This window comes from Melitaea cinxia, chromosome 1, assembly GCF_905220565.1.
Source record: "Melitaea cinxia chromosome 1, ilMelCinx1.1, whole genome shotgun sequence".
Classification (NCBI taxonomy): Eukaryota; Metazoa; Arthropoda; class Insecta; order Lepidoptera; family Nymphalidae; genus Melitaea; species Melitaea cinxia.
Genome location: NC_059394.1, coordinates 14,414,338 through 14,440,066, shown reverse-complemented (window position 1 = coordinate 14,440,066; position 25,729 = coordinate 14,414,338). Strand labels below are relative to the sequence as shown.

General features: G+C 32.2%; 1 protein-coding gene across 1 annotated transcript in view; it reads right to left on the bottom strand.

The window, feature by feature from the left end:
• LOC123654069 (voltage-dependent calcium channel subunit alpha-2/delta-3) overlaps positions 1-25,729 on the bottom strand; it is an 85,695-nt gene that overhangs the window by 16,995 nt on the left and 42,971 nt on the right. The window contains exons 4-6 of the mRNA XM_045590033.1: positions 14,710-14,938; positions 9,374-9,505; positions 8,912-9,189 (exon numbers count right to left, since the gene is read on the bottom strand). Of these exons, the coding sequence (XP_045445989.1) occupies positions 8,912-9,189; positions 9,374-9,505; positions 14,710-14,938 (639 nt within the window). The remainder of the gene's footprint in view (positions 1-8,911; positions 9,190-9,373; positions 9,506-14,709; positions 14,939-25,729) is intronic.

The window sequence follows — 25,729 nt, the reverse complement described above, 5'->3', positions numbered from 1 at the left end:
CGACCGTTTACCTAGGGAGGAGGCTGATGAAAAGGTTAATAATTTTATACACATAATATAAATCTAAATTCTGATCCGACTATGGACTACAACAAAGGTTGCTTTATTATATTTCAAGAATATAAATTACATTATTGCATCCAACACTGAGATTATTGACGTCTTAATATTACAATTTCGCAGATTGTTACCGATTTTTGTGAAATGGCTCTTAATACATAAATCAAAAATTCCTATAATTTATCTTTTCTTCTTATGTCTGCCAATATCACAATTTGTCTTTTTGAAACTCCATTCTTTGGTAACAACTAACAATACCGATTTAAAACGTTTTACATTGCACACCTCCAAGGAGGCTGTACTTTATTCTCACAAAATGAAAAATACGGGAAGCGCTTACTCTTAAACCTCTATATTTTTATAGCAATGCATTAATATGCTATAAAATATACACTTATATACAGAATACACATCAAGCTAAAAATTAAATATCGTTTGAAATATTTTTTGAATACTATTTATATTATAATAAAAAGAATCGATTAAATACATTTTATGTTGGGCATATTATAATATTAAATCATACTTTTCACTGAAAATCGATAAAAACTAATTCACTCAAAAACTATAAATCCGATCCGATTTATTTGCAGCTGTCACGATAACGCTATGAAATCGACTGGAAAAAGATAAAAGAAAATGAATACTTTGTACGAAACCGACGTTCCTTAAAAGAAAAAATTATAATATCAAGTTACCGTTGAAATTAGTACGCAGTTTTGATTTAGTTTATCTCAATTTTTTTCTTCAACATATTGCAACTATTGACCGCGACTTCATTCACATATAAAGTTTTAATATTTTAGGTTCTAAATGATTTATAAAGATGAAACATACACCAGTTTTTAAGTTAGACCTAAACCGCATCAAATTTTATTTAGGAGTTTTTGAAAGAAAACCGAAAGTAACGAATTTTAAAATTAATATTTTTAGCTTCTATTGGCCCCATGAAGATATTTCATACATTGTTTTTAAACATCTATGTACAGATATACACCAGTTATAGTTTTACTTTCGGTACAGATAATCGCTTAATATTTTTATACGGAACTTCTGTAAGCTAACTGAAAAAAAAAATTTATACACAATACCAATACACGTGTACAACCAAAACTATTAGAAGAAGAAAATAGCAGAAAACTGTTCCTGCAGTTTTGCAAAGAAATTGCTGTACTTGTAAATAATAGAAATAGGACTTAAAAAATTATGTTTTTTAAATATTGTACATATATTTACATAAACATATAGTTATAGTTAGTATAAGTAATATAAGGAATAGTTATAAGTTTTGTAATTATTAAAAAATTGATTTGTAAAAATCGATGCCTAATTGAAAATTTGTAAATAGACATAAACGGTCTCCATAGTGTTAAGCATGTATGTATAAGTTTAATTGTAAAAAATATAATATTGTAGCAATAAGGGAAAAAAAAGAATACATAAATAAATATATATATGCTCCCTCCCTATGTCACTCCCCCCTGGTGTGTTGCACACAGTGCGAATAGTTTAGATTTAGATTTGCCTTATTTGTATTGAGGGGAAATACCCCATAATGAATGAATGTGGACGGATGAAAGAAGAAATTGGTATGCAGAATGTCTGTGGAATAAAAGCGAGAAGTATGACAAAGAGGACTAGCTTAAGTAATATAGTAAATTTGTAAAAAAGGACTCCGAAAAATAAAAATCGGAGGCGTACGAAAAAAAAAAAAAAAAAAATACACGTGTACATTTTAGTTAACGTTCGTATACTTACGCGGAAAAGCATTACACATATAATCGCGCACGGTGTCTCAGACCGAGATAAGACTAAATCTAAAATAAATAAAAATTATTAATTCGTCGGTCTGTGAGACCGTTGCGCGAGAATATGAAGGCTAATCAATAGAACGTCTCTTCAAATGTTGGCCACATACTTGTCAGTAAAGGAAACACATAGCATTGCAGTAGTCATAGTACATTGTCGTGGATAAAACCACACGGTTTGTTTAGTATATGTATTGCATATTCGGTAGTATCAAAAGTAATACTATTTAATATTCCATAATTCATGTTTGGTAATACCCGCCGACGTGTCGAACTTGTCATTTCGAATACTAGTCGTGTGTGGAAGTCGAAGCGAACTTTCCAACTTGGCCGATAAGGGTGCTTGTCACGAAAGTCACGAGCTAGCCCACTCTTCTACGTGGATTTTATCTCAAAACTTTACAATTTTATGAAAGGTCGAAGTAAAGCTAAGTGAAAATCAGTTACTCTGTCACTTTAAATACATCTTTACTGTTATTACGATATCATTAGAATATGGGTCGATCATTATTTTCCAAACAAGTTTTTAGAGGCAGCTGCTAGGTATAAGCTGTAAACAGTACTTACAGTATTGTTCGAATTAATGTGAACACATCAACATTTTTCACAATTTAACTTTTTTTCACAGTTGGCAATACTTTTATGTCAAAGGAGCGGCCATTTTGTTTTACTGTTTTGTCAGTCAGTAATTGGTCAGTAAGTAATAGCATATAACAAGGTACAGACGCGTTGCATTTGTTGTTTTTGCGAATTATTGTATTTTGAGTGAACTAAGGCTTTATTTGCTTTTTATTTGTGAAGATGGATATTACTCCCAAAAAGCGTACTAAAATTGTGACTTTGAATGAACACACCTCCATGACTCAAAGAGATATTGCCAAGGAGTGTGGTGTAAGTTTAGGAGCTGTCAACAAAATTTTGCAACAGAAAAGGGACACTGGGACGATTGAAGTAAACAGAAAAGGGAAATGTGGAAGGAAAAGAAAGACAACAGCAAGGGACGAAGTTTTTTTAATTAGAGAAAGTAAATTAAACCCTAGGAAAACCAGCCAAGACCTTCAGCAAGACTTAGCACACGCTGGAGTTATTATTCATGACTCCACCGTACGAAAACGACTCATTGAAGGGGGAAGAAAAACAATTAGACCTCAAAAAAAACAGTTACTGACTGCTGCTATGATGAAAAAACGATATGATTGGGCAAAGAAATATGTGAGCTGGACTGTTGAAGATTGGAGAAAAGTGTTGTTCTCAGATGAGAGCCATTTTTTGGTACAAGGACAGCGATCTCGTTTCGTTAGAAAAAGTGACAACGAAAAGATTACGGCAGCTCATATTGATCAAGCTGTTAAACATCCATTAAAGAAGATGTTTTGGGGCTGCTTTTCTTATAAAGGTACCGGATGCCTTGTGCCAATTGAAGGGATGATGAACTCGCAAAAATACAGAGACTTGCTAGAACAAAGATTGGAAGTTGAACTAAGAAAAGTTGATGCTAACGGTCAAGAAGTTTTTCAACAAGATTCGGCTCCATGCCACGTGTCCAAGATCATGAAGAAATATTTCAAGGACAACAATATATCATGCCTTGAATGGCCAGGGAACTCGCCGGACCTTAATCCCATTGAAAATCTGTGGGCTATTGTAAAAGCTAGACTTCGTAAAATGGATTGCACAACAAAAACAAAACTAATTGAGGCTGTAATCCATACATGGTTTCGAGACCAGCAAATAAAAGAAAACTGTAAAAAACTTGTCGATTCCATGCCAAAACGTGTTGAAGAAGTTATAAAAGCCAAAGGGGGACACATTTTCTATTAAAACAATTTAAATTGTATTCATTTCTCTATTTTTTTTGTCTTATGACTAATAAATGTTGATTTTTTCAAATTATCATTTGTGTTCACATTAATTCGAACAATACTGTATAAAGGAGTGCGTTGAAGCGTGCAATTTTTTTTTTTTTTTTTAATCTTTATCCAAATCTTAATTTATCTTAATCTTAAATTATCTCAATTGATGTTATTAGTAGTTTTCATACATTTAGTAATAATAATGGTCGTCTAGTGGTTGAAATTCGACCACAATTAATATCGATTATAAGTTTGAACATGAGGTTCTGTTGTCAAAGGCAATACTTCTATGATAATAAACAAAGGAGGGATATATGCGTGTGTGTGTCAAATGAGTACGCGGTAGTGTGTGTAATGTTTATTTTATTAATTTAATATAATAAATTGCATTCTACACTTCCTCTCTATATAAACTATAAGTGTGCGAAATTTCATACTCCTGCGTTCGCGCAATTTTCGTAAAAAGGGGTACAAAGTTTTTGCTTCACGTATTAATATAAAGATGAGTACTTAATTCAAATCATCTTACTTGTAAATGACACAGTAACCGTGTATGCATAATAAAGTCAATTTTTTTAACATATATAAATAAAATATTAAAAATTGACAACGCTTTGTTATCACAAATTTCTGTCATACAAATCAGAGATGTTTTTATATATGCGTATACTTCACGTCACTTCAAGATTAATAAACTACATATATACTTTTAAGGATCCACGCAAGATTTTTGTCGAAGGCTGGCTTATCCAGCGGTGGACTGCGGACAATCTTTAGCCAATGAAGCGAAATATATACTTTTATTACATACATTTTTACAAAGCTTTTGCCCGCGAATTCGACAGCGTTTTTTATTTTTTAGGATATTAATTTTGCGAATAAATACACTTCTTCAATTGCTTGATGCGTTTTATTCCCGATAAAAAGTAATTTTGTCCTTTCTCGAGCTTTAATTAAATGTTGTATCAAATTTCATTAAAATTTGTCAAGTGGTTTAGGCGAAGAAGTGTAACAGACAGACCCAGTTACTTTCGCATTTACAATATTACTAGAGATTATTAAAACTATGTATCTTCAAAGAAAAAATATAGTTTAGAAACCATAAATTTTGTCGAGGAATATAAGAGCTAACTTTTCACTTAATACAAGCGATGTCTTATGGTTTTCAAACTTCACCGTCACTGTGGGTGAAGCGACTGAAAAGTTGGCGAATTTAATGAGATGTTTTGAGAATATATTTATGTATTCATAAGGCGAAAAAAAGAAAAAGAAGAAAGTAGCAACAACTTAGTTGAAACGAGTAATTAATTAATAAACGTTTCTTTTTTCAACTTTTTTTAATTAAGGTGCTTATATTATATAACTATTTTTACATAAATAATTAAATTTTAAATGAAAAAGCAAATCTAAAAGTGTTTAAAAGTAAATTAGCAAGTAAATGAGTATTAAAAATCAATGAATAAAAATTACCATTATTTTTTAATACGCGATTACTAACATTTTTATTATAATTATATATTTTATATAAATATAATGTAAGTATTTAAATGTACATAATTTGTGAGTTATTGCATCAATTGATTTTTTTGTGTGTGTTCGTTTTTGTATTACTCGTAGTAGTGACAAGTTTTATGATGTATAGAAAATAAAAAAATAAATAATTGCTGTCCGTTTGCCTAGTTATTCACAGATTAGTTATACATGTATTAAATTAAAACAAATTTGTGTCAATTTCCAGAATGTTTTCTTATTTGTACAATTGTACAGACATAACGAACCTAAAAAGACTTTGGTCCTTTTCCTTCCATATTATCTGGTTTAACAAAAGGTTCGTTTGTTCGACCGTTGTTGTTTAGTACATTATATAAAAATGAACCTATATCATTATTTGAGTGAAAAAGATTTAATCTATTTTAGCATTTTCCAAAAGTCTGATATACTGTTTTAGTCTGCGCTATATTTTACATTACCTACGCTAAACTGCAAATGCCTCTGTATTATCATTTATCTATATGAACGGATTGCCGAGTTCACCAAGTTTTCATATAGAGACGACTGTCGATGAATACCGACGGAAGGCAAGGTAACCGACGTGACAAGAATTGGAACCAGAAGGATCAGAACAGCAGACCGCTACTTATAGTATGATTATCTAATGTTAAATTCGAATGTTAAAGTTGAATTGTATTTAAATTTACAAATTTAAATTTCGAGAACCAAATAAACACGAATCACTTTAATTACTAGTAATTAAGCTTACTAAACACAGAGTCAATCACGGAAAAATTCACATTTTATTTCAAACTAATCTGTAAAAAAAATTGAAAAAGTAATTTTTATGACGTACTTTATTATAAAATATATGACGACGCGTTGGCGCAACGCTCACAGCACTGGTTTGTGGCTGTTGCGTTGGCGGTTGGGGATTCGATCTCCGCACACAACAAACATTTATATTGGTAATAAAGATGTTTGCCGTGGTCGGGGTATTTGTGCAGTCTTTGTGGGTCTCCCCACCGTGCCTCGGAGAGCATTTTAAGCCTTCGGTCCTGTTTGTTATCATATACACCTGCTAGCGATCGTTACTCATAGTAGGGAATATATCCGTCAACTTGCATTGGAGCAGCGTAGTGGATTAAGCTCTGTCCTAGATGGGGAAAGTAGATACAGGATATTACAGGCTGAAGCATGAAGTGTATAAAATTATAATCTACTACACACGGTTACCTTTTTTGTTTTACAATATCTCCACATAGATTTGAATACCATCTTGAACTTAAAATGTATTGGCATTATTATTTATTTTATTTATTTATTAAATTTTATTGCACACACAAAAAGAAGATACATTTTAGAACGATTAGATACAAAAACAAATAATGTATGCAAAGGCGGCCTTATCCCTTATAGCGATCTCTTCCGTAACCTTTAATAAAAGTATTATATGAAAAATATGTCGGTAATAGGTAGCGCGCAATCAACAACGCAAGTTTATTACACATAATTAAATCAATTTATAATACTAATTTGTATTAACTGATATTAATTTAAAATTATTAATTTGTATTAACTGATGATAGATATACATAACGTTGACTAGCCCGTTCGCGAAGTTTGTGGCCATGCTTTCTGTTCCGCGAGTTTCGGGTCGATTCTCGCCCGAGTCTGCGTGTAATATTTATATATTATGTATTATTTCTGTGTATATTTATCAAAACAAAAAATATTTAGCTATAACAGTCGGCTGTTATCTATAACACAAGCATTAAGTTTTATACTTTAGGAACAGATGACCATGTGTTTATGTTATATATTTATATAAAAAAAAGAATTATTAATATTTTCTACGACAGAGGCAGTGTCCTGCGAAGCTAAAGCTAACCAATTACAAGTCTTGACGTGTAATACTTCTTGCATGGTACTGCACTCGTATATTTGAAATGTTAAGTAAAAGTAGCTTCACATGAAAATTTAAAAATATCTTTTAGTTTTCACGACGCACTTGTTTCTAGTGCTTTCTAAAATGAATTTTAGGAACTTTTATCTTTAAAAATTTTTGACATAGCATTAGAAGTGATTTAAAAATAGACAAATTTCGAGCTTGACGACAATTTTCACACTTGAATCTTGTTATGCAGTTGAAATACGTGTAATAATTTATAATTAATTTATATTTTTTTAGATTGGAAGAATTTCCCAGCCTGAAGTAAATCACGCCTGAAGAAACGTATGTATGTATGTATTCCGCTCTAAAAAATACACGCTTCCCTTGGAATAACGTAATATATGGGATAACATAAACTTTCTACGAGAACGAAATCACAAACAAGAGCTAGTAGTCCATAAACTCACTCAAGCGCGTTCAATCAAACCATCTCTTCAGTTTTCTAAATGCATTGTTAACATTTAATTTTGAAAAAAGCAAAGCGTTTCATTTGTTTTGAAATTTTAACTAAGAAAGCTTGCTTGAATGATAATGTATATATGTATAGATAATATAGTTTCAGAACATCATAGACTCAATTGAAGACTAAATTGATGTACCGGAGTTACGAAATTACATTATTTGTGTCCCTTTTTTAATGGATCTGTACATTAAAGTTCTTTTGATTTAATCCATTAGGGACGTACACACTACGGCCAGATGTGTATCGGGCCTAGCACGCGATCCGTGCATTTGCTTCATACTTTCCTAAAAATTTCAACGAAGCATTATTCTTTATTTTTAACGAATCTCAACTGGTTTTATTTAACAGTAGAAATAATACCTAGTTAATTTGTTTGTATTGAAGTAAAACTTCTTTACGCCCGCTTGAACGGCATTTGAGAGGGAGATATAAGTTAATGAAGATAGAAAGAGAGAGAGTTACGTTTCGTAAGTTTTACTTCAGTCGCGTGATCTAAAGCACACTCGTTTTTTTATATGATATATATAACTTTTATATTTTTCTAGATGATCCGGTGACCTTTGTAAATAATAATAACCTTGTCCTGACTACAACGAAAAAAAAAATCATTTATTGTAGTCGTACACAAGTTATGAACGTACATACACTTTTGCGATTTTTGGTTAAAAATTAATAATCTTCTATAAATATAAAAATGAATTGATCCAATTGACATTCAAATATCAAACTCCAATAAAATTAATCTAAAGTTAATGAGATTTAACACAAAAAAAAAAATAGAAATCATTACTATAAAGCATAATTTTACAATTTCATTAAGCTTTAATATGCGTCTAAAATTTCTCAACGTGAAATTCAGAAAGGATTTATAAAGCGAGATCAAAGACTCGCTCTTCTTTATAGTACCTCTATATCCATCCTACGCAATGATGAATTCCACGTGTATGTAAATTATTATCGGTCTCATCCTGCGAATATGTTTACGTGAGCGATTTGACTACGTCTATTTACCGAGCTCGATTGATTTAATAACAACTGAGGAAAATATTATACGTCTAAGTTATATTTAATGTCCCTACATATATTTTTTTTATATGTTACATTTTATTCACGACAAGTGAGAATTTTAAAAATAGATATTTTTTGGCATTTATCATGTGGTAAAGAGCTACTTATACTTTACGCCTTTAAATGTCAAGTACAAAACGGTAATATTAATAGCATCATCTCTTAAATTAAATGTTTCTTCTAGAATAAAATCTATTAATTTCTATTTACATACCTGGGCTAAAATTTTCGTATAGCAGGGATGCAACTCATTCACAGAATCATTGTATTTGTACACGTTAACAAAGTCGTTGGGGCCGAGTGTATCGAGCAGAGCCGATACTGTAGCCTTCGCGAGGCGGCGGTACGACGAGCCGAGGTCGTCGGAGTCGTCTAATAGGATCACGAGGTCTTTAGGCGAGGTAGCGGCTTCGACGAACCAGTTCGACGACCTGAAGTCGTAGAAATCGCGTGCGTGGTGCGAGTAACCGTCCTCCGGTGGCCAAGACATCGCTAATAGGAAAACGATACAGAGATTAGACTTGTTAAATCAAATTAATTCACATCAGGCGTACATACGCGTGACATAATTTCATTTTATATAAAGTGTATAGAGGCTCTATATGCGGATATACAGGCTACTGTGTGCAAAAAAAATTATAATAAAACAAATTGTTCAAGTAACATATGCATGTACCTGGGTAACGTCTCATGAAGCCAGTGGATGAGGCGTAGTACTGCCACGAGAGGGTTGGGTCGATTTCATAATTGTTCACAAAAAGAGGATCTAAGTGTTCGGACCATGCAATCTGGTTTTGTACCTCGCCATCTGTAAAAAACAAAGCAAAATAACGTCACGCAGCAATATAAAATTGTATAACGTAATTGAAATTCTAAAATAAAAATATTATCATTCAAATTATATTCTGTAATTTTAAGAACATGTATAATTTGGTTGGTAAAAATCACAAATATTTAGATAATAATTTGGAAAGGCCAAAATATTTAAAGGATAAAATATGTGAATTAACATGTTAGGCAGTCACAGGAACAAATCAAAGTTAGTACCGCTGCTATTTAAACTGCTCAATTGGGGTAATAACTGTTGGGGTTAGCGGTGTAAGAACCATGCACATATTGTAAAAATCTGAGATAAATGTATTCGTCAACTCACGATGGAGTCTTATGAGGGAAAAACTTTATCCCTTCTTCATCAAAGAAAGTATTTTGGCCTAGAATAAGAGAAATTAGGGACGATTGAAATATAGATACAACGGCATAACTGCATTATACAGCTTTTTTAAATCGACTTCAAAAAAAGGATGAGGTTCTCAATTCAACTATATTTTTTTATTTATATAATATTACCTCTGAACTTTTGACTATGAGGACCAATTCCGATGTTTGAAAGTTGGTGCGCGTCATGTGGTTATATTTAAATTTAATTGAGATCTGACTAGTAATTTGAGTTTTTTGATTTTGAGTCAACTCTAATAATGCGTATTTACTCGACAATTTTTTCACATCAAAGATTATATCTGTCAATAAAAAATGAATTGTTTCGTGTTTATATAAAAACAAAAATACAATTCCAGTAAGTAAATTTCGAACAATGAAGCATTTAAAAAAGAACTATGAAAATGAATTTATCTTCCATTAGCATCGGAAAAATATTTTTTACATAACGACTATGGCTTACAACGCATACCATCGCTATATCGAACTGATGACCCACTTTCGAAACAGGCGTTATATTTATATGTTATGTAAAACAAGAAAACAATAATTTATAAAATCACTTTCTACTTTATTGTACTAAGGGTAATATATAAAACGTTGTAGACGTGAAAAAATTCTGTCTTACAAATTAAAAAACAAATATCCGGTCCGCTTTAACCTTTTTTTAGAGAATACAGAGGTTTTTACGATCCTTTTGAATTACAATACAAGACTATGTTTTTCTGGTTTCTCAACATAGCCAGTTAATCCAACAACTCACTTTTTGACTTGTAGAAATTTTTATGTTATCGATTAATGAAACCATAGGGTGAACTGTAATTCCAGTAAAATAACGTTGATAAGGTTCTTGAACTAAAAAAGTAATTGTTTATAAAATTGTTCTGATATATAGCGCCTATATAAGAAGGTGAATTAAAAATAAAGTTTGACGGCTGTCAATCCGTATCTAGCAATGGTTGTTTTACTACAAAAATAAACCTATTTCTCGACTACGACAAAACACCCACCAAGATGTTAAGTTTTTTAACTTTAATCAAATTCGAAACTGGAAAGAATGATTTTACTATATTAGTTCTTGTCCGGGGTATCTTTGACGGCCATATAGACTTGAGAGAACTACGCATCATTAACTTGATCTGTTCATCTTTCTGGTAACCGATGACTACCCCTTCGGTGTTCTCAATCACAATATTTTTCCAAACTTTAGTTAACTCTTCATGTGATCCCCTTCGCCCCTTCGCTTCGAGGGATCGCCCCATGTGATCTAAGCACTTAAGAATGAATTTAGACCATGTGAGTCTTTTTTGGATAAGGTTAGGTTTGACCGATTGTTGTGTTTCGAAGTCCAGGGTATTTTTGACATTTCCTAGAACTATATTATGAAAGCATCTATCCTTTTCCTTTCTTAGTCCCAATCGGTAATATAATATTCCTATAACACTAATCGCCCAATGACAACCGCTCCAGTGCAGTGATCACAGTAGTCGCCTAAAACACAGACGGTTTTCGGTTTCGATTCCCGCTTGGGATGAATATTTGTATTTGTACAAATATTTCTTTCCAGTTTGGATTTCTAATCTTGAAGGTGTCCCCACCGTGCCTCGGAGAGCGTGTTAAGCCATCGGTCCCGGTTTTTATCACAAATACCTTATAGCGATCGTTACTCATAGGAGGGAATATATCCGCCAACCCGCAGTGGAGCAGCGTGGTGAATTAAGCTTTAAAATCCTTCTCTTATATGGAAAAAGAGGCCTATGCCCAGCAGTGGGTTGTCACAGGCTGAATGCGAATAACACTACCCATTACTATTTTCATATTCCATATATATTATTTATTGGGAATACCATCTTTACGAACAGAGGCTCGTTTTCAGATGAATAAACTTAGTTAACAAAACAAAACTACATTGGCGTAAATTTTCATAAATAAAATATTAATATACAAACAAAAACATTAGAGTTACGACTAACATCTGCAGTCGGAGGTTCGAATAAAATTACGAGTATCGATTTTCATTGATTCCACATGTTAAGAAACTTTTCTTCACTAGCAGTTCAAATTCAATGTAGGTTAATTGTGATCCCGGCTAAAAACCTTGGCGTAGAGTTCACTTATTGTAGCTTACAGCTGAAACGTAGAAACTCTACTATCTTAGAACACACGTTTTCATTGTAGCTATTTACTCCTTCTATACATTACATTTATTTTTAGACTGTTGTTAGTCTGTTGACTGTTATCGTTCGATTAATCTTTTCAATAGTATACTATTATACTATAATCATACATTTATATAGTTAAAGGTTAGACTAAATAATTTCAAATTAAATAAACTAACAACAACGCATCCATTTCACTTATTTTCGTTTACAAATCTATTGATACGGTCACTAAAATCAATTTTAGAGCAAATTAAGTTCAGCGATTGTGTCAGTTTAGTAAATGTTGTGGAGTCGGGGCTGAAAGCAAAAATAGGTAAGTACATTTGTTAATAAATCATTTCACCCGGTCACCCGACCTCTGCGCCTCCCCAAACCCTGACATGTCAACAACATATCGTATCGTTATTTAAAGGCGCAAGACTCTGACTGACATGTGGCGTTACCATGAGCAACTAGTGATACAAAATGTATAGGCAATTAATTTCGTATATAATAAGCTCCGTAAATTCAAACTCGTTTATATATTATTGTAATCAAACTCAAAATACTCTTTAATATAGAGCTCTGCCATGTCAGTTATACGTGTTGCTAGCAAAAGGATTATACTGCAGATTGTAACGAAAAATCGCTAAGCAACAGCTGATTTTAGTAGGTACTCGTAATAAGTACGAGTATAATCAGTAATTTTGCTTGAAATCTAACCTACATCAATTAAATGCTGTATATAATATCCTATAATCTGGAACTAGAAAAATAACAGCCGCCTAACATGAAATTTTAATACTATTTTTGGTTTTTATAGATATACTAAGTAGGTCATATCTGTACGAATCCAATTTAGGTGTCATACTTAATATCTACTAATAATTTATCGCTCGTTTCATGTTATATTGAAGTTACCTTATAAAGATAATGAGAAGCACTTGAATACATACATGTACAAAATAGCTAAAAATATTATAAAGAGATTGTTCGTTTGCTTACATTTCCGTTATCCAAGGTAGATTTAGGTTTCGCGTGTTTTTTTTTTCTTTGTTTTCCTGTTACGTTATTAACAATTTACCTTCAACCCTTATTTTATCTTCAGATCTTAAGATCATTTTGATAAAATATCTTGATCTACACACGCAAACAATTTTATTTTAAATTTTAAGTAACTTTATTTTAAACAAAACAATATTAAGATTAAATCGTCCCATTTTTAATAATTTAAGTACATATTTTGTTTTACAAAGTCAACTCCTTGTATGAGCTAAGACCTAAATAGTTTTAAATATTTATCATCAAACATTTTTAGCCACCACTCAAATATTAATATACATATTTATTTATTTAATATTTATTTATTGAGGATAGCCACAGCGCAAAAAAGTTATAAAAGAAACAAAATATAACTATTAAGGCCAATTACGACTACCCATTCGTTTAAAATTAAATTAAATAGAACGAACGTGCAAAAATATGACACAAAACTTTCCGTGTTTTTTAAGCCTCTATAATTTGATTTAAGTAGTATAGTTGTTTTTTTTTATTTGTTCGAATGAAACTTTTAAAAGGAACACAAAATATAAAGTAATAATCACTTATCATCACTTCAGCCTAATACAGTCCACTGCTGGACATAGGCCGCCATAAGTTCACGTCAAAAATGGCGTGAACTAATGTGTTTTGCCCATAGTCACCACGCTGGGCAGGCGGGTTGGTGACCGCAGGGCTGGCTTTGTCGCACCGAAGAGGCTGCTGCCCGTCTTCGGCCTGTGTATTTCAAAACCAGCAGTTGGATGGTTATCCCGTCATCGGTCGGCTTTATAAATTCCAAGGTGGTAGTGGAACTGTGTTATCCCTTAGTCGCCTCTTACGATTAAGTAATAATACTTCTGTCTTATTATTATATTATCTATATTCGTGATGAGATAACATATAATCGAAATAATTAAAAATGAAATATTAGAAATAAATAAATAGAGAAGGAAATTTTGAGTATTTAACATTCAAAATTAAAGTTAGTAAAAGTACCGAAGGCTGTACCAAAATATTCTTTTAACCACTAATAAGCTACTGGACGATCTTTTATTAAATCATATTCAATTATGCTTAGCTGCACTAATTTAGGTTCTATTCATTAGAGAATCGGACGTCATTTAGAAATCCCGAGGCTTGCAAATGCTTCAACTAATTGGATTAAGACTAAGGTTATTCAATTCGATCAAGACTGACTTGTCTTTATAATTGTTGAGCTCAAATGAGAACTCAAAAGCGGAACTCAAAAGAATGGATTCCTAACTAGATTTCTATAGAATTCGTAATGTTCAAATTTCAAAGTTTTTTTGTATTTAGGATTTTTTAAACTTATTTGCATTTATATGGAAAGCGACTTCATTAGAAAGAAAAGTCGCTTCAACAATACTTAGAATGATTTTAAAACTTTACACACTCACGAAAATATAATGCCAGGGGACCAAAAATATGCTTAAAAATATTAACACTATATATGCAAATATAGCAATCACGAAATTGCCTTATTATTACTCAGCCAAAAAATTTAAATTCCATTTTAGCACTTTTTTAAATTGATTTATATGAACTTAACGTACGGTACTATAAAAATTATCACAATGTATTTCCTTATGCTTACCTTCAGTGTTTATATAAGGTGGCATGAGCACCGCGCTGTAGCTGGTATTGACGGCAATATGATCGAAATGTCTGCTGGGTGATAGGAGCAGACGACGTGCCCGGGCAGCCAGCGTGCCGTCGTCTGCGTGTACATTCAACCAGCGCGCGTCGTAGTACGAGCCCGGGGAACCGTCGGTGCTGCTGCTGCCGGCTGATAGCGCCGCCGCCTCGGCTGAGTCCATGATACGCTGGAAAATTTTTACATTTAGGCAATTCCGTTCTCGTAAAAATACATTTGAGTTAAACATTATTTAAACTTAATATTGAAACAACTGAACAAAATATTCTTTTCAAAAAATAGTATAAGTACACGACTAATATTGTTTAAATAATAGAGAACAATCAAGTACGTTTTTGACACTTTAGTAGAGAGAGCGTAGAAACAATTAGAGTTTATGAGGCGAAGAATAGATTATTTTCTTCAATAATTACAGAGGCATGCAATAATATTCTTTTCTTCCTTCTATAAAATGATACGTATTCATATGTATGATGCAAAAAATATATATCCGCCAATTCGCATTGGAGCAGCGTGGTGGATTAAGCTCTGATCCTTCTCCTACACGGGGAAAGAGGCCTATGCCCAGTAGTGGGATATTACAAGTTGAAGCGTAAGCGTATGATGCAAAAAAATAATCTTAATTAATATACAGGGTTACTTGTAAAACACCAGCATCCTTGCAGGACAAGATAGCTACCATCATAAGTAACAACATTTGTTCCACGACTTTTGATAATTTATTAGATTTTATTTTCATACAAAAAAAATATTAATTTAATTTTCCGTTTGAATGTTATAAACTCTACGCGCATCCCAAATATTAGGTAAACAGTTACTACTTGCGGGTGTGAATGTGAGGGGGGAAGGAAGGGCCGGAGCTGCGCTAGCGCCCTTGAACTTGAACTATTTCGCTAGCCGAAGCAGTCGGCGCGGCGACTTTGATGCGCCCGCGTCATACGATTTTGTGTGCCACTCGTATTTATTTTACTCGTATCGATCGATGTATTGTATCTGTACTAAAGTAATTTTATAACCATGGCGTACCGCTATTCTAATGTCGAATACACGGAAATTGTGAGGATGCTGGCTAGGTGTGATGACAATGTATCGGAAGCCTGTCGGCAATATGCCGCTAGGTATCTGAACTTTCCTACACCGAGCCGTGAGACAATGTTTCCGGTCGATGGATTGGATATTACACCAATGGACTTTTATTTATGGGAACACATTACAATGGTGTGGTCGCGAAATTACGAGCGGTGACATGCTCATTGACAAAATAATTTGTGCGTTCAAACAAATTAAAACTAATTCGGAAGTGTTAGCACGTGTTAGTGAACAGCTGATTTTTAGGTGTGGTCTGTGTTGATTGTGATGGTGACTATTTTAAACGCTATCTACGCGATGTAGAGGTAATAGGAATTTAGTTTGTAAATATTATTTTATTGTCAATTATTTTTTATATTTTAATTATTGTAAACACGCTAATTCCACTTTTTAAATACGCCTGCATTACACAATGAAAAGTGAATTATACCTAGCTACCAATATTGAATATTAAATTGGTTTCATTAAACTTAGTAAACGTTAAAGAATAATAATTAGCTACGTCAATAATTTTCACATATTTTAGATTTTCAATATTCAGATAGCTAATCTACATACACATCCGTGTTGCTCTTTGTACATACACATTTACCTAAGTCACTGCGACATACATACTGTGATACTGTCTACAAACCCACCAAGCAATTTATATTATTAACTAGAATTATTTTATTAACTAGAATTATCGGGCAAAGTAAGTGTTATTTATTATTATTATTAGCAGTGCAAGCGCGCGCGAGCGTCGCGTCGTCCTTTCGACAATGAATGAATCAATGAAACATAGACTTACAAATGTCAGGACAGTACAATAAAAACTTAAAAAATCATTTTAAATTAATGTATTGAGTTATGTCAAAAGTCGTAGAACAAATGTTGTTGTACATAATATAAGCTATCTTGTCCTGCGAGGATGCTGGTGTTTTACAAGTAACCCTGTATAATTATGCATTCATGTTAGTAACAGTTGACGAAAAAACGCCAGTCGTTACAAATCGGCGCTAAAATAAAAATAACTTTTTCTGTAATACAAAATCGGGATTAGTCTTACTAGACATCTAAGAATCCTTTGAGAAAAAGATATGACTATACACAAAAGAAAAACGTTTTTAACGAAGTAGTATCTCATACCATCATTCATTCGTAGTTCGTATAGTAAAAAGAGAACAAGACGCAATTTAATAACGTTCAGCATATTTTTTTCATCTCGTTTTCAAAGATAACGTCACAGTATGAATTTTGTTTGTATTATAAACTATATATAATAATGTACATCTCCTATCCTAAAAGAGTTTAAACTCAAAAAAAGGGTTCTGTAGATGTATAAAAATGCAATAAAGAAAATATTCTTCATTCTACTTTAGAATGCTACAACTAAACGAAGTATAAAAATAAGACAGCGTAAATTTTTCTGTTCATACTTACATCAAATTTAAGTGAAGTAAAAAAGTTTCATCAAAGAAAAATCAAGTTAAAATATCGTCTAATCCAGAAATGTTGTGTGTTTAAAAATTCTCTTTCTTATGCTATTTTTGAGAGAATTTCAATCATATATTTGTGTTTGCAGGCAAACGAAAAAAAAACCGACTTTAATTATATCGTCAAGTAATACAACGTAGGTAGACGAAAAATTAGTCAAGTAAATACGTATTATCAAAGGTTACTCCAAAAGTTGTAATCAGATCTCGATGAAATTTAAATGTGACCACATGATAAACATCGGCTTTCGATTAAATTAAAAATTTTCAAAATCGGTACACCCAGTAAAAAGTTATGCGGATACAGACCAGCGGCCTTATTGCTGAAAAGCGATCCAGGCTCCTCGTATATTATTTTGTTAATTTCTTAAGGCAATAATTGTGCATTAACGAGTTAGCAAAAAAAAGTTGAATTCAGTTTATAAATGAGATGAGAGTTTTTAGTAACGAGACGGACTAGTCCCATCAGAGGAATAAGCTTGAACTAGAGGCGAAGTAATTAAAACTTGCACTCGTTCCTCCCGTTATAGCATTTGTAGAACTGGACGCGCACTTACTAAGTGTTTTACATAATTAAAAATCTAGTTAATTTTAAAACGACCAGTTAATGACTTATCTAGCCCTTTACCAATAAAACCGATTATTTCCATGCCACGACTGTATAATTGCTATTAAGATTTAAAGAGACTCTTTCGGAAAGTTTAATTATACAATCACTGTCTCTGTTGTATTTAATATAATTTATTATCATCATATTAATTTACTTGAAATGTTTTATTTTATTAAATTATATTTATTAAATTATGTAAGAAATAATCTGTAAAGGTATACCAATTTTAATTGCTTTCCTAAAATACGACAAATTCTACTTATAGCTACTATAATAAACTACTTGTACTATATAGTAAAGCAGATTGTCTACGTGAATGACTGCAATCAATCTTTAATTTAAAATGAGGTTTTTTTTTCTTTACTGGCTTTAGTAACGAATGAAAGATTTACATTTACACGCACTTAAAAAATATCTGAAACATGAAAAGAAAGTCATGTAGGAGCCGAATAATTGCAAAAATGTGATCTCGTTTATAAAACATAGGTTATGCATATATGTTAAACTGTCATATCAAAAGGTACAGAAATAATTAAAACGAGGTAGGACATGCTTATAAATTTCTTCTGTAAAATAGTTTTGTTTTATTTGAATCACGTTTTCATTTTCAATTATTAGTTTCGCCGAGGTCCTCAGAGAAACTTGGCATTGATTAAAAATAAAAGCGTCTGCAACACCTCAAATATTTTAATGTAGCCATTAAGACCCGCAATGAAAGGCTCCTTATTCCTGAAACAATACTTACTGCTCTATAAATGCGGAATGCCTTTATTTTGTTTCTGCTACAGTTTCATTAAGTGCGAAATGTTGGCGTCGTTTTTTCTTGGCGACGCCCGCAGCGTAATCTCCCCGATTTTTCAACTATATTGTTGAGCTAAGTTCTAGGTGCTTTGGCTCGAGCCTTGTTCACAACTTATTATGATACCGCCTATTCTTACTTCAACTTTATGTTCCCTTTAAGTACTTATTTTTTTCCATAATTATGGATATACTTTTAGCTTTCAATTATATACTTTTTCAGTTGCTTTCTTCATTTAACCGTTTGAAAATGATATTATAAGCTTTAATCAATACTTAAAAATGGGTTTCATATATTATATTTTAATTGTATTTTAGATATATCTTCTTTATATATGCAAAACTTAATGACCGCAATATATGTACGCGCCTAACTTAATAACGACAGCACCAAATTGGGTAGTTCTTTTTTTGAAGTTTTTATTATTTTCAGATTCATAAGGTTGTATAAAAGATAACTTTGAAAAATCGATAAATTCACGAAAATTATTATTAAGTTCGTTGGGTCGCCTAGTTCTAATTTAGCATAAAAGACTTTACGACGGAATAAAATCCTACTGCTAGAATACTAAACTGTAGTTTGGTTGTTTTACTCAGCCCGTAACATCTCACTGCTAGGCATAGACCTTTTTATCCGAGTAAGAGAAGGATCGGAGCTTAATCCACTACGCTGCTCCACTGCGAGTTGGCGGATATATTTCCATAAGCAAATATCACTATCACGTGTCTTTGATAACATCCGGGCCCGACAGCTTAACGTGTTCTCCGAGGCACGGTGGGGAGACTCACAAGAATAGGCACCCAGACCGGAAAAGAATGTTTGTACAAATACAAATATCCATCCCGAGCGGAAATCGAGAACGTAATCACCGGCTGTAGGCGCCTCACGGCGAACGCACATCAGAACGGCGGCTGCGTCAACTCTACTGTGGTTATAGCTATTTAAACTACAAATCTATTGCAATTAGTAGTACATATAATCAACCAATTCATTACATATCTTGTATTTCATTGATTAGCCGTAGCTTTAAGAACGAACAAATTTTACATATAAATGATAATTAAATAGTGTCTTATTATAACATGGTCATAACTACCATAATATAACAGGAAAATTACACAAAAAATAATAGGTTAAATGAATATGAGTGACATTTGCGTTTTTGAGTTCTTAGGGACTTAGAAGTACACTACGAGATGACGCGTCGACGCACGTCAACGACAGACGCCACTGCTCTCGTCAATGCAGACATATTGCATTATGTCAGGCGTCTAAGACGAGACCACGACGCGACGCCCCGTATAAACACTTTCAAACTACTTAGAACACTTAGCTAATTTAGCCTCAACGACTTGACTCATCTCCAAGGGGTACAATATTTACAAAATACTAGAATATATTAGTTTATACTCAAGCAAACTATTTACAACATTGAATATTTCATTGTTGAGTTATTCCGCTGTCTGTCGTTTTGTCATCTTTGGAACCGTAATTCGTACCGTAAGTACTTTAATTATTATTTTACATATATTATTAATATATATATATTAATGATAGTTTCAAAAATAATAATAAATATAAAATAGAAATATTTGTCTAGAAGAGATCTTTATAAAGCTTTTGATCATTATTTTTATTTGATTTACAATTAACCATTAAAATTAAATAAATTGTAGTGTTCAACATTTTTAGTTGGTACGGAACACTTTGTAAGGGTAAGTTATTCTAAAATTATACAGACTATACAGCCTTTGATTTAATATAAAGCATCTCAAAGAGATGTATCTATAAATATTAATTAATAATCTAATTATTATAATTTGTCAAGTAACTCGTTGATTACTAAATTTAGCCTTAGTACTTAATAAGGCTTGGCGTTTTTTAAATATACTACGAGTAGATGTTCTCAAGTGTCTTGTGGGTCACGTTGCAAGTTTCATTAATATTCATTAACATAATTAGAGTACTTCCTCACAATATTTTGATGATTTTTATCGTTCCTTCATGAATAAGCCTACATAATTTTGTTTTAATTTTTATCAAGAATCATTAATGAGCTAAGAGGTTTTTATTCTCAAGTCCTAAACATAAATAATTTTGTAGTTATAATTATATAACACATATTATTTGCCATTTTCATTACGAAACGTTACCGTCTATTCTATAGTAAAACACATAATACCTCCTTGGAAAATAAAAAATAAAAAACCAAGAAGATTTGCCAGTTACTTTAGTTTCTATAGTAAACTTTTTACTTATCCCTGTTCAAATCTAACCGAAACAAATCCATAAACAGGTAAAGTGTAAGTTGGAGACCCCGAACACAATAAAACATTTACGGGCGCTTGTTTATCGCGTACATATGTTAGAACATAGCCGCAATACTGTCGTCTCCAGCTCGTAATAGGAATCGTATTAGTGGAATGGTGCCAACGGCTACAGTTCTTTGTCGTGCGCTCTTTCTGTTCAAGCCCTGGATTTCAACTATGATAGTTAGACGTACATTGCAACTTTTAACTTGATAATTGTTTAATTTTTATTTTACTCATGCTTATTGAGTTTAACTTAGGCTAATAAGCTTTTTTTTTAAATTATTTTTCTAAATTATACAAGAAACATGTTTTTCTACGAGTCTTGAAAGGGCAACGTTTTTTGATTATTTTTATTGTGATTTTCATACCTTTCTCATGATTTTAAGCAAACAATATAAAAATATAGTTATTTTTCTATATTTTATTGACGTGCGTTAGTGCAACGATCACAGCACTGGTTTGTGGCTATTACGCTGATGGTTGCGGGTTCGATCCCCGCACATAACAAACATTTTTACTGGCCATACAGATGTTTGCCGTGGTCTGGGTGTTTCTGCAGTCATTGTAGGTATCCCCACCGTACCCCGAAGAACACGTTAAGTCGTCGGTCCCGCTTGTTATCATGTACACCTAATAGCGATCGTTATTCATAGTAAGGAATATATCCGCCAACTTGCATTGGAGCAGCGTGGTGAAATAAGCTCTGATCTTTCTCCTACATGGAGAAAGAGGCCTATGCCCAGCATTAGAATATTACAGGCTGAAGCGATAGCTATGTTTTATTGATTTACATTATTAATTTATAACACCTATTAACACTTCATAGTGCACGAAAAGGTTAGCTATAAATTAATATTACTTTTATAAACGCTTCACTTTGAATAGATTGATCAAATTTTAATCAAGGCGTCATAAAAATAGATTTTACTTTAGAATTATATTTCCGTCGAAGATATAAAAAAAGTCCGACAGTTTGCTTGCCCTTGCGTAACACAAATTACTATCTTTTGAAATTTAATAACAATATTCTGTCCTATCGGTTTTTTAATATTTGTACAATAATTAAATTCGTTTTATTGTAAATATGCGTGTCAGTGCAGTAGTCATTACATCTATAATATAAAAATGAGTCGCTGAGTGTGTTGCTAAGCGCAAAACTCGAGAACGGTTGGACCGATTTCGCTAATTCTTTTTTTAAATATTCCTTGAAGTACGAGGATGGTTCTTACGGAGAGAAAAATTCTAAAAAAAAAATTTAAATTTCCTGAAAAAGTCTAAAAACAATACTTTTCTATACTCCCATACAAAAGATTTGTGATAATACTTAAAAGTCAATTTGAACTTTAATACCATACGATAAAGTTTGTGTTAGGCGATACGAAGTTCGCCGGGTCAGCTAGTAACAGATAAAATTGCGTCAATAGAGAAATTTAAGTTGTAATGTATGTCGTAATGTACGCGACTTCAAGTATAAACAAATTATATAATAAAATAAAATTATTATGCCATAAAGCAGTTCTTTTCAGTTTTTATTAAGGATTTATGAATGCAATGGTGACACGTTTTACTCCAGATTCATTGTTGCGTGCCTTCAGTGTCTTCTCTCAGCTTTGCAATGCGAACAATTGCAATGTGATCGATGCAAATCGTAAAATTATATGTCTCTATATAAAATATATTAAATTTCACTATTCAAATATCAAAAAAAAGTAATCGTAAAGTATTATTTATATATTGTTAGAAAATTTTTATATTGAAATGAGACGTGAGTATCATGGAATTCTAGTAACTAACATAGATCATAATTATCTATTATAATTGTGTTTGCTCGCAAACGAAAAAAAAACCGACTTCAATTACATCGACAAGTAATACAACGTAGATCGACGAAAAAATAGTCAAGCAACTACGCGTTATCAAAGATTACTCAAAAAGTAGTTATCAGATCTCGATAAAATTTATATGTGACCATATGATAAACATCAGCTTTCGATTAAATTAAAAATTATCCAAATCGGTACACCCAGTAAAAAGTTATTACGGATTTTCGAGAGTTTCCCTTGATTTCTCTGGGATCCCATCATCAGATCCTGGTTTCCTTATCACGGTACCAAACTAGGGATATCCCCTTTCCAACAAATAAAGAATTATCAAAATCGGTACATCCAGTAGAAAGTTATGCGGTATAATACAACGTAGGTCGACGAAAAAAGCGTCAAGTAAAAACGCATTATTAGATATAACTCGAAAAGTAGTTGTTAGATCGCAAATGAATTTAAATGGGACCAATTGGCACACACCACCTTTCGATTAAAACAAAATTTGTCGAAGTCGGTCCACACGGTCAAAAGTTCTGATGTAACATACATAAAAAAAAAAAAATACAGTCGAATTGAGAACCTCCTCCTTTTTTGGAAGTCGGTTAAAAATATGTATCTATACACGCATATTAATGACATTCACTAGAATTTTTTTTGTTTTTTTTTTATTGTTTGGAATTTGGTCCTTGTTGGTCTTCCCACCGTGCCTCGGACTTTACTCTCAATTTCTTTGCGTTGTAATAGATACAATTTTTTTTTTTTTTCGATTATAAAACCTAGTCATTTATATGAAGTTGCTTTCGTTTTTAGTAAAACATAAATGTGAATAGAAATCAATAAAACGAACGATATCAAAAAAAGTGATTGTAGTAGTACAGACAGTGGCGAGCGCTACGTTGCGGCAGGTCGTCGACCCGCGCCCTTCACATAGCCCGTCGCTCGTCGCCCACGCGCTACGCTACCGCTACGCAGGGCTTCCCTCGCATAGCCAATTACGGCGTGTTTTCGTTGAATACTCTATTATCGATTAGTTAAAATGAATACGTAATAGGAATACAATGAATACGGAATCAAAACAATTATGGGTATGTTATTATGTTAGAACGTATACTGATTATGCTACTAGTAGTTATAAAAAAAAATCTTTTTTTTTTATTTATTGTTTTTTTTAATATAGGTACTTTGATTACTGATTTTTTTTAATTTTTTTACTTTCAAGTTTATTTTTTGTCTTTACTTTTTAAATTATTTAAATATGTGATAACACAATAAACATGCTAACCTAAGTGTTAATAAGCTTAACTGAAAAATACTTTTAATTTTAAACGAAGAGGCAGAAGCTTTGTCAGAATACAAAAAAAAACAGAGTCCTAAAAATAATGGACTAAGCATAAGTTATTTATGAAAGTTATCTCCTGTTTTATACTAAACATAAAAGTATTCAATAAAGTAATCTAGAACTTATTTAGAGTTTGTCAAAATTCATTAACGTATGTAATACAGTTGACTAGCCCATTGGCGCAGTTTGTAGTGACCCTGCTATCTGCTCCGGGGGTTATGGGTTCGACTCCCACCCCAAGTCTGGGTGTAATATAATATTTATACGTATTAAGTTGCTTACTTAGGAACAGACGACCGTGTGTGTATTGTGTAGATATTTATATATGTTATATCTTAGTTTATTATCTAACCTAACCTAACACACGAACTAGACGTGAATCTTCACCCATCTGCTTAGTGGATGAAAAATAAATATATTAACAATAATTCTCTTCTTTAGTATGTTAAAGATAAATCGCGATAAAGGTGAAAATTTCTTGTCAGGCTACATTATTTACGGCAAACACCATTCAAACCACACTTTTAGTAATCAACTCTATGTCATCTTATTTGCAATGAAATACTCATTACGATGTAAGATTTATTAATTAAACATGTGGGTGAAAGCAACTAGAACATTATATGTTATTATATCTATTTATACCTGACACCCAGTAGTTATGCCAGGATAATAATGAAAAACGCAACGTTTGTATTTTCTACAGGCTTTATATTGCCGATAGTTAAAATATTTAAACTCGTAAGTGCATTTTTTTAATTTTGTGTTAAATGGGGTCTGACCAGGATTTTCAATCAACCCTTTTGCGATTATTTTGTAATATAATAAAATAAATATAAAATAATTTTCAGATAGGTGAAGTTCGTCTCTAGTTCGAATAAACGTTAATGTGGTGGTAAAAATAACGTTATTGTATATGTGTATAAACACTAGCTGAGCCCGCGACTTCGTCCGCGTAAAATTTAAAAAGTTCTTGTTCAGTTCTCAGAGTTATTAATTAAATAAATTTGTAAAATAAAAGTAGCCTAAGCTCCTCCTTACTACATACACCTATACACAAGTGAAAGTCCCTTCAAAATCGGTCCAGCCGTTTCAGAGATAGCCGGAACAAACAAACAGACAGACAAACAGACAGTCAAAATTGTAAAAAATGTTATTTTTGTATATGTACCATGTACACATTCACATGCATAAAAAGCGTTATTTTAATATTATAAAAAGACACTCCAATTCTATTTATTTTTATAGATAACATAATTAATGTTCTGCTTATTGCATACATTTTTAAATAAAGAACAATAGAATAAAATAATTGTCGTATGTTTTAAAAGATATCGACTAATACATTTTTGTTATTTTTAAAAATATTTGTTTTAAAATACAAGTTTGAGTATACTTATTTATTTATTTATTTATTTATTCAAACTTTATTACACAACTCCAAAAAAAAAAAAACAACATAACAACACATCAAGATAGCACGTTGCGCAAAAGGCGGACTTAAGGCCGTACAGCC